Source organism: Monodelphis domestica, chromosome 2 (assembly GCF_027887165.1).
Source record: "Monodelphis domestica isolate mMonDom1 chromosome 2, mMonDom1.pri, whole genome shotgun sequence".
Taxonomy (NCBI): Eukaryota; Metazoa; Chordata; class Mammalia; order Didelphimorphia; family Didelphidae; genus Monodelphis; species Monodelphis domestica.
In genome coordinates, this window is record NC_077228.1 from 166,639,142 (window position 1) to 166,652,998 (window position 13,857).

At 37.5% G+C, this 13,857-nt stretch overlaps 1 protein-coding gene across 1 annotated transcript in view; it reads left to right on the forward strand.

The window, feature by feature from the left end:
• Positions 1–13,857, forward strand: part of SPTA1 (spectrin alpha, erythrocytic 1) — a 116,179-nt gene that overhangs the window by 64,098 nt on the left and 38,224 nt on the right. The window contains 8 exon segments of the mRNA XM_007481672.3: positions 959–1,121; positions 1,449–1,580; positions 2,135–2,272; positions 5,763–5,867; positions 9,216–9,424; positions 10,719–10,839; positions 11,459–11,580; positions 12,716–12,848. Of these exon segments, the coding sequence (XP_007481734.2) occupies positions 959–1,121; positions 1,449–1,580; positions 2,135–2,272; positions 5,763–5,867; positions 9,216–9,424; positions 10,719–10,839; positions 11,459–11,580; positions 12,716–12,848 (1,123 nt within the window).

Below are 13,857 nucleotides of genomic sequence, written 5' to 3' on the forward strand. Positions count from 1 at the left end.
AATACTAGCCAAAAGACTCCTGCATCATGAGGGTTATTCATTATGATCAGGTAAGATTTAAACCAGGAATGCAAGGATGGTTCAATATTAGGAAAACCATTGACATAATTGACCATATCAACAAGCAAACCAACAAAAGTCACATGATTATCTCAATAGATGCAGAAGAAAACAGTTCTTCTTCCCTCTCAAGCTTGAAGGTATCATTATATTCCCCAGGAACAATGGCTAGTTCGCATTAGGATTAGCCTTTTATGTGGGCTAATCTAAATTTCCAGATTATAGACAATGATGTTTTATGAGCCTAGAAGCAAGGATGGAAGTGACAAAATCTTGAGAACTGAAAAAGGAAAATGGCACTTCTCATTTGACCTGAAAGGGAGGCTAGTTTCTGAGACGAAGATACACACATCAAAAGCGGGAAGGTACTAGCCCTCTCTCCCAAGAGGTTGACAATCAGGGAAAACTGATTTCCTATGATCAATTTGGGGAAGATGCCTGAAAGGAGGAGACATTGTGGAACTATTTGAGTAACTTCAGTGAGCATTTATATACCACTTTAATGTTTGCAAATAGCTTTGCGGTTGATTCCCACAACAACTCTTCAATATAGAATGAGGATGATGAAACAGAGGACTTGTGAGATTAAGCAGTTTATCTGGGATCACACAGTGATCCAAAGTGTCTGAGGCAAGATGACCCAAAGCCTAGCACTCTCTATTTTACACCACCTGTCTGAGAGACTGTTTTGGGAGGGGAAGTTAATGAGGATATCCTAGGACTACATCCAATATGGGAATGAGGAAATGGATAAAAAATGAAAGGGTTTCAAATAGGTATGTCTGAGAGGAGTAGAAAACCAAATTGGAACATAAATAGGAGTGAGGGTGAGAAAGAAACCAGAGTCCCCTAGGGAAAGATTGCAAGGTAAAAGGGTGATCTTGGTCTCCTCCATCAGGTGGAATGCTCTCAAAGGACAGATGATTGCAGAAAGAGAACAGCTTAGTGATTATGCAGACCTGAAACAATTCTACCGTGACATTGAAGATTTGTCAGATTGGATCAATGAGATGATGCCAACAGCCTGTGATGAGTCCTACAAAGATCCCACTAATATCCAGGTTGGTTCATGGTGGTCTGTTAGAGTTCTGAGCAGTCCATTTCTTAAATGTGGCATATCAGTCATTCGATCATTCCTTGAATGCTAAACAAACTAGATGAAGGTAAGGGGAGGAGGCCTGAGAGGCTCAGAGGAAGACACAAATCAGTTTTACCCTCTGGGGTTGCTTGATCTAATTAATGGGGGGTTATGATATCTAACCAACCCCAAGAAATCCTTCCCTTGGATGATTTGCCCAAGAGATCTTTCCCAATGAATGTGGAGTGTCTCTTATTCCCTATTTTCTCCAGGTAGATTGAGAATACTCTTGTCTCTGTCTTGTTTCCAGAGAAAATACTTGAAGCATCAGACATTTGAAAATGAAGTCTTCGGCCGGAATGATGAAGTCGAAAATGTCATCAAACTGGGGAACTCCCTTATTGATCGCAGAGCATGTGATGGCCAGGAGGAAGATGTGAAGGTGTAGGGGCAATGCCCTCAGATCATGTCAGGGGGCAGGGTAGAGTGGATTCATCTAGCCTAAGAAAGCAGCTGAGCTAAAACTCACTATCCTTCCCTATTTCTAGGATTAGGGATGATTTAGTTATCTTTTCCATTAGAAGCTCTGGCTCTTGAATATAGGAAGGAGGAAACTGAAGCTCTGAGGTTCTTTCATCCTGGGATCACAAACCTTTTGTTCCTTCTTCTACAACAATATTTGGGGCTTCCACAATCTCCTTGATTTCACATCTGTAGACCACATGGAAAGCTGAAAAGAATTAGAATGCCATTATCATTGTGGATGGTTGGTATACTTCATGTTCATGTGACCAGTTCAGAATGCCTCCCACCCAGGACCCTCTTCTATCTCCCTGGTCAACCTGAATCCCAGTGTCAGAACCACTTGCCTAGAATGATTATGGAAGTATTCCTCTTCTTCCCCAGTTGCTTCTCCCAATTACATGATTCTCTCAGATTATACTGAGGGCTGGGTGCCACATACTACCAAGAAACCAATTTATATGTCCATGGCAGGAACGAGTGTCTAGACTTAGTGAACACTGGAACCAGCTCCTGGAGAAAACCAAAGACAAAGGGCAGAAATTGAACGAGGCAAGCCGGCAACAGAGGTTCAACACAGGCATCCGTGACTTTGAATTCTGGCTCTCTGAGGTAATAACTCTGGAGTCAAAGGGTGGGGAGGAAAATAAGGTGGGACAAGAGGTGGGTGAGGTTAGGGAAAGGGAAGAGGTTACAGTTTTTTAAATTTTATTTAATTAGTTTATGACATTATTCCTTGGTTATGAGAATCATATTCTTTCCCTTCCCTACCTCCATCCCTTCCTGTAGCCAACACACAATTCCAATGGGTTTTATATTTGTCCTTGATCAAATCCTATTTTCATGTTGTTGATGTTTGCACTAGGATGATCATTTAGAATCTACATCCCCAACCATATCCCTTCGACCCATGTAATCAAGCAGTTGTTTTCCTTCTGTGTTTTTGCTCCCACAGTTTTTCCTCTGAATGTGGATAGTGTTTTTTCTCATAGATCCCTCCAAGTTGTTCAAGATCACTGCATTGCCACTAATGGAGAAGTCCATTACATTCGATTGTACCACAATGTAGCAGTCTATGTGTGTAATGCTCTCCTGGTTCTGTTCTCACTCTGCATCAATTCCTGGAGGTTGTTCCAGTTCCCATGGAATTCCTCCAGTTTATCCATCATTCCTTTCAGCACAATAGTATTCCATCACCAACATATACCACAATTTGTTCAGCCATTCCCCAATTGAAGGGCATCCCCTCATTTTCTGATTTTTTGCCACCACAAATAGCACAGCTACGAATATTCTTGTACAAGTCTTTTTCCTTATTATCTCTTTGGGGTACAGTTTTGTAATGAGATAATACTAGTATATTCTAAAAAATCAAGAGATTGAAATACAAACCGAGCATCCATGATTATTATGAGTTTTGGCGAAGATAATGTGGGGCTATTTGCAGTAAACAAGCAAAAGAAAGCAGGGGTAAATTCAGCTAAGACTGGTCTTACAGAAAGGAAAATGTAATAAGAAAGGAAGGGGCTTTTAGCTGGACATGAGATTTGGGGACCCTAGAAAGAAGTGATTTCAGAGTAACTTAAGAGTCTAAATGCTGCAACTAAATTCCACTGCATCCCCACATAGAAAACTAGGTCTCATAGTTGGATTATTGAATTCTATATCATGGTTAGCATTTATGTTATGTTATATATGCATAGAGTACAGAAATATTACAAAACAGGATTCCAGGAAGAACTTTAGAGATCGTCTTGTCCAGCCCTATCATTTTAAAGATGAGGAAAATGAAATTCCAAATGGCTGGCTAGGGAATTTTTTCCTTTTCCAAGTTTTCCAAGGCTATATATTAAATCTAATTTTTAATTTTTTAATCATTTTATTATATACTATAACCCATATCTCCTTAAGGCCCTCATTTAATTTAAATCAAACAAAATAGCATATGTAAAGCACTTTGCAAACTTTAATGTGTTATATAAATACTAGCTATTATTGTTGTTTGCAGTAGTCTCATTGGTGTTCTCATTCCCATCCTTAAGATTCCCTGCCCATTTCCCACCTTGGCTCTTGGGAAGCCCTTTACATCTAGTCTTATTATGGCATTGCTATTGATCTAGGAGACTGGAAGTACAAATAGACAGGAAGAATACTCAGAGTAGCAAGGAGGTCAGCTCCTTTGTGTTGTATTTGTGAGTTTATTAGTCACTCCAAACAACTTTTTGACCTTTTGAAACTTCATGATTTCCTTGAATTTTCCCAGGGCTCCCTTGAAAAGTATAAACTTTCTGTTAGAGAAATGTTGTGGATTTTTCCCTTTCTTTTCATTATATTTGTGATCATTTGATAGAGAAAACAGTGCATAAGGTAAAAAGTGACACAATTGATCCTTGTCAAGATGGAAGAGCGGGATGATCAACCTCCTTGAAGTGATTTAAAAAATACTTTAAAATGTTTTTCATGGTTACATGACTCTTGTGGTCTCCTTTCCCTCTTCCTTTCTCCCTACCAGTCAAATTCCATCACCCAAGTCCACAAAAGCCGCAAAAGTACCCCATACAGGAAGTGATGTGAATTATAAAGGCCATTCTTTAAATCACTTCCTGTGTCTCACTTGTACCAATCATGGCTTAAACTTGGCTTAGGATAGCCCAGGGGGTCAGTCAGTTGTTTCTGATTTGTCACTGCCTAGCACACGCTAGTCACAGACCATCCTCCCCTACAGTTAATCCTTAAGTAGGGGTGTATATATTTCTTGATTGATAAAATTCTAAAGACTAAGCAAGGTAGAGTAAATCTGAAATTCACACAAGCAGTTTCACAGGGTTATACATATATTATCACTCAAAATCTATTCATTTTTGTAATAGAGTAATCTTTTTTAAAACCAAAACCCCAAATCATATACTCATATAAAAACATGATGTCATATGTTTTCTTCTGGATTTCTACTTCCACAGTTCTTTCTCTAGATGAGATTAGCATTCTTTCTCATAAGTACCTCAGATTTGTCTTGGATCATTGCATTTCTTTTAGTAGCAAAGTCAATTACATTTGATCAGCCCATAATGTTTCAGTTACTGTGTACAATGTTCTCCTGGTTCTGCTCATTTCATTCCTCATCAGTTCATGTAGGTCTTTTCAGTTCTTATATCAAGCAGTTCATCATTCCTTATATCACAATAGTATTCCATCACCATCATATACCACAATTTATTTAGCCATTCCCCAATCAAGGGACATGCCCTCATTTTCCAATTTTTTGGCACCACAAAAAGCAGTGGTAAATATTTTTATATAAACAGAACCTTTCCCATTTTTTAAATCCCTTTGGGATATAAATCTAATAGTGGTATTGCAGGATAAAAGGAAATGCCTTTTTTAAAGCCCTTTGTACATAATTCCAAATTGACTTCCAGAATAATGGAATCAATTCATAACTCCACCAGCAATGCATTAGCTTCCCAACTTTGCCACATCCCCTCCAATATTTATTATTTCCCTTTACTGTCATATTGTTCACTCTTCTAGGTGTAAGGCAGAGTTGTTTTGATTCACATTTCTCTAATCAGGAAGGATTAAGAATACTTTTTCATATGATTATTGATAGTTTTGATTTCTTCATCTGAAAACTGTCTATTCTTATCCCTTGACCATTTGTCAGTTGGGGAATGATTTGACTTCTTACAAATTTGACTTTGTTCTGTACATATTTGAGAAATTAAGACCTTTGTCAGAGAATTTTGTTATAAAATGTTTTTCCCAGTTTGTTGCTTCCCGTCTAATTTTGGTTGCATTGGTTTTGTTTGTACAAATCCTTTTTAATTTAATGTAATCAAACTTATTCATTTTACATCTTGTTCTCTATCTCTTGCTTGGTTTTAAATTCTTTCCTTCCCCATATATCTGATAGGTATACTATTTCATGTTCACCTAATTCATTTATGAAGAATGATTTTTAACCAAACAGCAGTTTTTCAATTCACTGATCTATATATCTATCTGTCTGTCTGTCTGTCTGTCTATCTATCCATTTGCTCATTTATTCATTTTTTGTTGGTTTACTTTCATATTTATTTATTTATTGGTTTGTTTATTTAAGGCAGAGACACTACTGGCGATGAAAGATCAAGCCAGGGACTTGGCTTCAGCAGCCAACTTACTTAAGAAGCATCAACTGTTGGAAACAGAAATGTCAGCTCGTGAGGTAAGTGGCAGCTGAAACTCATCCTCTTTACCCAGAATGGAGCCTTTTTTTTTAACCTTTTCTTCCCTCTTGTCTTTGATAGTGATGTGAGTAGGCAGGGTTATAGGAAATACTTTATCTTAGACAAGGAACAAACTGCTTTCTTCACCCTACATCTGGGTGGAAAAGCTTTAAGACATGTAATAAGTTTAAAGGGTCTTAGATTAGGAATTTTTCAAAAAAGCTTTTAAATCTTGGTTTCAAGAGGAAAGCAATGACACATGACCACAGGTATGAGTGTAACCCATTATTAGTTTTGTGCTCACAGAATAGTAGAATGATAACTGGAAGAGACCTTAGAGGCTACTGAGTTCAATTCCTTATTTTGCAAATGAGGAAACTGAGGCAGATAGCACTTTAAGTGACTTGCCCAGAATCACAAAGCCAAGAAGTATCTGACACATGTAGACCCAGTTCTTCCTAATTCCAAGTCAAGAAAACTCCATCTCTCTGAGCCTCACTTTCTTCACCAGTAAAATGAGTAATAATACAGTTATCTTTTCCATGTGGTGAATTCCCCCATCATGGTTGTGATTAGGTCATCATTAGAAATTAAATGAAAATTTTGGGAGAGTTTTCCAGAAGCCTTTGGCAACACTTGTATAAGGGTTTTAAATTAGGAGTTTTGACAAAAAAAAAAGAGAGCAGCTTTTAATTACTTAAGTTTTAATGTGAATATAGTAAAGTTGTAAATTAACATTATCTCTTTAAGCCAGAGAAAAGAAATCTTCTAACAGCTTTTAACAATTAACATTTTTGTTTGATTAAAATAGAGATAGTAAAAGAATATAGTAAAATGAATATGGTAAAAGAGGGAAATATAGGAAAGAGTTAGAGAAAGAAATTTGCCAAATATCTATACTAGTTTTCTTATAACTGCCTATAACAACTATCTAAAACTGCCTTTATCTACCTATAAAGGCTTATAACTTCAGTTAATCACAACCACCCCACAAAGTTCCAACCCAAACCACCCAATCAAAATCATCCAAATCAATATTTAATCCAACCCCAATTAGGTCTGTCAATGAAGACCAACCACCTCCCAAAAAGTTCAAGAAAGAAAAAAAAAATCTAATAGCCCAAAACCAAAGCCAAAGCCAAAAAACCCTCTAAAAGCTAACGTCCTCTCAGTAAGCTCAGGCTCACCTTTTATGTTCCAGCAACTAAACACCAACCACCAACCCAACACATTCATAGCAGACAACTTCCCTGCAGCTGCTACCATCTAACTGTCAGCAACTAATTCCCCCTTGACCAACTGACTGGCACCTTTTCTACCCTTTTTCTAACTTACTTCCTGTCTATACTTTCTCTTTCCTGTCTCTATGGTTTCTATTTCCTGTCTCTATGGTTTTTAACTTCCTTTCACTATGGGATGGTTAATCCCTACACATCTCTATGGTACGAGGACCTCCAGGTACCCCATTATATTAAAAAAAAAAAGGAATAAAGAATTCCTTTTAGGGGCAGCTGGATAGCTCAGTGGATTGAGATTCAGGCCTAGAGACAGGAGGTCCTAGGTTCAAATCTGGACTCAGACACTTCCCAGCTGTGTGACCCTGGGCAAGGCACTTGACCCCCATTACCTAGCCCTTACCACTCTTCTGCCTTGGAGCCAATACACAGTATAGACTCTAAGATGGAAGGTAAGGGTTAAAAAAAAAAAGAATTCCTTTTTACACTTGAAAGGCAGCAGATGACTAAGGAAAAGTTTAGAAACTTAGAAATGCATAAAATATATGTATGATATTGTATAAACTACCAACATGTTTTTATCTTTTAATGCCACAAATATACAATTTCTTTTTAAAGTTAAAATAAGTAAAATTAAAGTTTATAAAAAAGAACATGAAAGCCAACAGATGACATATGAAAACTACCAATACAGAGATATCTTAAAAAGTTTAGTAACTCATAAATATTAGGTACTGTAAACATCCCATAAAAGAAAAAGAAAAATAATGAAAAAATAATATTTCTCCAGTATGAAGGGAAGGCCAGAACATTTTATGCAGATTTTCCAGATCACGGGGCATTTAATCCATAACTGTTGAGAAGTGGAAGAGGTACATGTGCTTGCATTGCTCATGCATAGATCTCTTGTATTCTCTCCAGAAAGGATAAATATCTAGTCAGCAAAGTTCCAAGACCCTGTCATTTCTGATCTGTAAAAGAGAGTGCCCAGGGTATCATGAGTATATCTTTATCCAGAATGTGATAAAGTGTGAACATATCTACAGTGTTTTATATAATATTAGTAATAAAAATTGTTGTTTTAATTATAATTAACAGTTTTAAGTGCTTTAAGGTTTGCAAAGTACTTTCTTTTAAATCTTGTGATATATACATAACAGTAACATATATACAGTAGTAATATGAAATATAATTTATTATTAGAGGACCTAGGTGGTACAGTGGATAGATTGTTGGACTTCAAGTCAAGACAACCTGAATTGAAATCTAGCCTTGGATATTTACTGCCTGAGTAACCATTAGACTAAGAGAGCAGAAACTGTTTCTTACTTTTATTTGGGGGGGTTGCCTTTCTTTTTATCCCCAGTGTTTAACACACTGCTTGAAACATAAAAAGCACTTTATAAGTGCTTGCTAACACTGAATTGATCTCATTAACTTCTCTGTTCCTCAGTTCCCTCATCTGTTAAATGGAGATAAATAATAGCCCCTACCTCCCAGGTTTGTTGTGCTACCTCTTATTATTGCTTCTCTTTTATCTTTATTAAAATTATGGGTCAGATGGATTAAATAATGTATATAAATATAAGTGTTAAATTGTATGTGTTGGAAGTAAGGGTCACTTTTTCCCTATGAGACTGTTACATCTATAGGAAGCCAAAGGTGCTGGAACTGGCTATGATTCATGTAATTTAGGTTAGAAACCTAGAAATTACCATATTATTTTTTAGGCCCTAACTTCAAAAAAAATCATTAGTTGTATATACTTTTCATATTTGTTTGTGGTGGAATACTACACCAAGATAAGAAATATGGCACAATCTCTCATTTTCTAGAGATTACAATTTAGCTAAGGGAGAGAGGGTATAGGAAAGAATTAGATACTTGTGAAATATGGTATCTAGCCGAGTGGCACATTACATGGTGCCTTCCATTCTTGCATGTATGCCTTTCTTTCCATCAATTCATTTTCAACTTGAACTGAAGAATTTACAGGATTAAAAAAAAAAGGCTTTTGTCCAACAGAGTTGACATATCAAGGAGTAGAGGGGGTCTGTGGGAGGGCTATCCATAGTGTTGCCTTTGCTCATGGAGCCCACTCTGGGTTTGCAGGACTTTCTCAAAGATCTGAATGAACTGGCTACTCACTTAATCGACAGTGGGGCTTTCAATGCTGATGAGATCAAGGAGAAACGGGATAATATCAATAACCGATTCCGGAATGTCCAGGACCTGGCTGCTGCGCATCACAAAAAGCTCAAGGAGGCCCATGCTCTTTTCCAGTTTTTCCAGGATCTGGATGATGAGGAATCCTGGATTAAGTATGCCCTGTCATCTTTGACTAGCAGAGAAGACTGTGGATCTCCTCCCCTTTAGTTACCGATCCTCTAATTCAAGAGTCCTTGACCTTTTTTTGTCCTCTGACAATCTGTTGAATTATCTATCTATCTATCTATCTATCTATCTATCTATCTATCTATCTATCTATCTATCTCTCTGTCTGTCTGTTTCTTTCTCTCTCTGTGTCTGCCTGCCTGTCAGTCTGTATATCTATAACCTGCATATATATAAGTGAATGATATATAATATATAATGTGTATATGAGATAAAATACATATATATAATATATCATATGTATAATTATAATAGTCATGATGTAGGAAATGACAAATTGTATTGTCATAATAATATAATTAATATAATATTGTATAATAACATACGTATATTATGAATACATATAATGCTGAATTTTAGAGGTTAGTGAAAATAAAGATGCCATTTTTGCCTTCCAGCTAAAATCTCAGATTCAAGGTTATCAATGTTTCTAAATCCTAGCACTGATTGCCATGTAAGAGTACCTTCTAAAAAAGATCTCTCTCCTTTCTAGATGGCATCTCTTACTCAGGGACACTTATTTAACATCACATAGCTCAGGCCCCTCTATTTTACTCTTCAGGTCTCACTCTGTCAGTCTCTTCTCTCTTTCCTTTTCCTTCTCTGTCTCTGTCTCTGTCTCTATCTCTGTCTCTGTCTCTGTCTCTCTCTCTCTGTCTCTCTGTCTCTCTGTCTTTCAATCTTTCTCTCAACCTCTCTGTTTCTCTGTCTCTGTTTATCTCTCTCTGTCTCTGTCTGTCTCTGTTTGTCTGTCTGTCTGTCTCCCTCTCCACACACACACACACACACACACACACACACACACACACACACACACACATCCTCACTGCCAACAAATCCACTACACCTCATAATAATAGCCATTAAACTTTGTCAGGATTTCAAGACTGTTTAGAAAGAAAGTGACAGGTATGATTGTCCTTGGAAAAAGGAGTAAAAGCAGGAATGGGCAGGATAAAAAGAGGTTACTAGGGAAGGTTAATAGGGAAGTTGATTAGCAATGGTTTGAACACTCTAGGGAGGATTGGAAAAATAAGTAAATGGAATCAAACTCTTGAAAGAGGTTTGAGAAGGTCCTTGTCAGAAGCTTACATCCAAGCAAACAACTGCTTGGATGCATGTATCCATTCCCAAAGCTCTCCCCTCCCTGTTTCCTTTGAGAACCAGGGTTCTACTGTAACATGAACTGTCTAAGATCTGAGTTTCCATCTTTTGTCCCAGGGCAAAGCTTCTACGAGTGAGCTCCAAGGACTATGGACGGGATCTTCCTGGTGTTCAGAACCTACAAAGGAAACATAAACGCCTGGAAGGGGAGCTGGATGCCCATGAACCAGCTATCCAGGTAGGGCCAGGAAAGGTAAAAATTCAGCCATCTGATAAAAATGTCAGCATGACATTAATCTTAATCTGCATTATTAACACTTTCTTTATCATTTTCTTAAGTTCAGATAATCATCAAAATACTAAAACAAGCAAGCTCTGATTTATAGCATCTGCCCTTTTCCAAGGTATAAAGCTTACCTAGAAAATATCACACTTGGCTCTCTTAAACTCCTTTTAGAACATTATCTCTTTGGGGCCATTATCTTATTTAATTTTGATACATTAACAGTAACAATGCATTTGCTATATTTAAGATAAAGCTGAGAGGCACCAGGAAAAACTACCTATACAAGGCCATTGCGGACAGAGAATGACTCCTTGCTCTATTACAAGATGTTAGTGAAAATTTTGTAAAAAACAAACATATCATTTGGTCAACATAGATGTTGCTGGTGACTTTAATTTCCCCAATTTTCCTAAGAGAATCCCAAGAACTGAGGAATAAATGAGGGAACATGAAATCTGGAAATGGGACTGATATGGCGGTTTGTAGCTGAGATGAGACATTACAGTCATGATATTGTAAAGAAATCATTCTAGAAGTACCTGAACATGGGAAAGCATCATCTATTCTACAGGGAGTGTTGGAGACTGCAGAAAAACTGAAAGACAGTGATGCTGTGGGGCGAGAGGAGATCCAAGAGAGGCTGGCTCAGCTGGTGCAGCATTGGAATGAGCTGAAGGAGTTGACCAAGATTCGGTGAGTACTAGAGGTTAGACTGAATTCTCCCCAGGAGTATGAGAATAAGGACACAGGATGGTATAAATGATTTATCCTCTTGGATGGAGTCTCCATCTTGAGGCTTCTCTCCCAAATGGATGTCTGTCTGTGCTTGTTGGTCAAACTCTGCCTTTACCTTTGTCTTTTTCTGCCTCAGTCTCTATCTCTCTATGTCTATCTCCCACCTCCACCATCATTTTAACCCACCAACTCCTACTCTACAAGAACATTTAAGAGGCACTCTTGTCACCACATGTTCCTCTAGTCATACATGCAGTATTGAGCAATTAGTGCCTATCGGGATGAACAAATCCTGTGATTCTGTTCTCTAGATAGAGTTTCTCAGGAGGAAGGTCCTAGAAGGGGAGTGGAGAAGCATCTTAGGTCTTGTTGATGTCCCATAATATTGCTAGAAATGATTCAGAAGTTGAGCTTGGCCTCAACAACAGTAGGGAAAATCTAGAATTGTCTCCAGAGCAGAATATGTCATAGGATCTTAGGATTTACAATAGTCCAACTTTATCATCCCCTCATTTTATATATGAGTTTAAATAACTGAGAAGGGATTTGAACTCAAGACATATGACTCTAAATAAAGCATTCTCTCCATTATATCCTAGTACCTTCTGGTACACCTCCCTTATTTTCTAAAGGAGAAAACTAACACCCAAAGAGTGCAAATGATAGGTTTGAAGCAGACAGCTTGGCAAGAAACATAGCTGGGATTTCAATCCAGGGCTCCTGATGCCCAAGCAAATACTTCTGTATCCTACCACTTAATTTTCTCCTCTATTCAGTTATGAGTTTTATGAAGCTGTCACTAGGGTCATCTGCCTGCAAGGGCAGGGCAGGAAATATCAGTTACCTCCTAAGCTCCTGAGATACCAAGTTATTCTCAAGTTTCTAAACCATGAAGTTAAACCAAAGAGATGAATTTCAAGGTCTAGAAATCTCTTGGCCTCTAATTGTCCTTTGGCATCCTTGCATCCATGCTTGATGCTATGAAGAAACTGTTTTGTGAGGTTTGGTTCCCCATCCTTGTGGTTCTCTATCCTACTATCCAGTCCTTGAGTGATCCTGTCTAATTCTTGTATTTGCTCTAAAACCCTGACAGTGGGCTCCGACTAGATGAGTCCCAACAGTATCTTCAGTTCATTGAGAATGTTGAGGAAGAAGAGGCCTGGATCAATGAGAAGACAGCTCTTGTTGCCCGAGGGGATACAGGAGACATATTACCTGCCACACAGGTGAGTGGGTTGAGGGAACCACATTTCCTCCTAGTTCCCTACTGTGTTTATACAACATGTGTCTTCTTCAAGACTAGATATTCATCCATATTATCTTTTAAAAAATTATCTTTTAAAAAAAAAAGTGTTCATTACATTAACGAACCCCATTAGTGAAGGTATCATTTGACAAAAAGCTATATGTCCATATAAAACCATGTCTTATTTCTATTTTTCAGTTCTTTCTCTTGAGATGGACATATAATAAGATGTTCTTCAAACAATATTCCCATTACTGTATATAATGCTCTCTTGGTCCTGCTGATTTTATTCCACATTTCTCCAAAATTAACTGGTTTGTCATTCCTTATAGCACAGTAGTATTCTATCATAATCATATGCCACATTTTTTTAGCCATTCCTCAATTGATGGACATCCCCTCAATTGCCAATTCTTTGCCACAACAAAGAGAGACTCTATAAATATTTTAGAACATATAGATTATTTTCCTTTTTCTCCAATAATAGATGAAAAGGTTAATTTGCCACTAATGACAATGAAATAAAATCAATTTTAGGAGTTATTTTGCCCAATTACATGCCAACAAATTTAACAATTTAAGTGAAATGGAAGAATATTTACAAAAATATAAATTGCCTAGACTAGTAACAGAGGAAATAGATTTGCGGTACCTTATTACTTCTCTCAAATGGTTGGAGGGAAGGGACAGGGAGAGATCTGTGCCTGGGGAAAATAAAGAATCTCAGAATGAAGGGCCTAAGAATTCAGTCAGTCAATCTTCCTTATCTGGAAGATGAGGAAACAGAAACTGTGAGGAGAGAAATGACTTTGTAAGTGTGAGAGCCAGGAGCAGAACCCAGGTGTCCTGTCTTATAGTCCAGTGTTTTCCCTACTATACAATACTGCAGTCTTAGGTGGGAAGGTATGGATTATTCATCCCTTTTTCAGGGAGGAAAATAATGAATTTCTGAGGGACCAAAGGAATTTGTAAAATTCTCACAAGTGAAA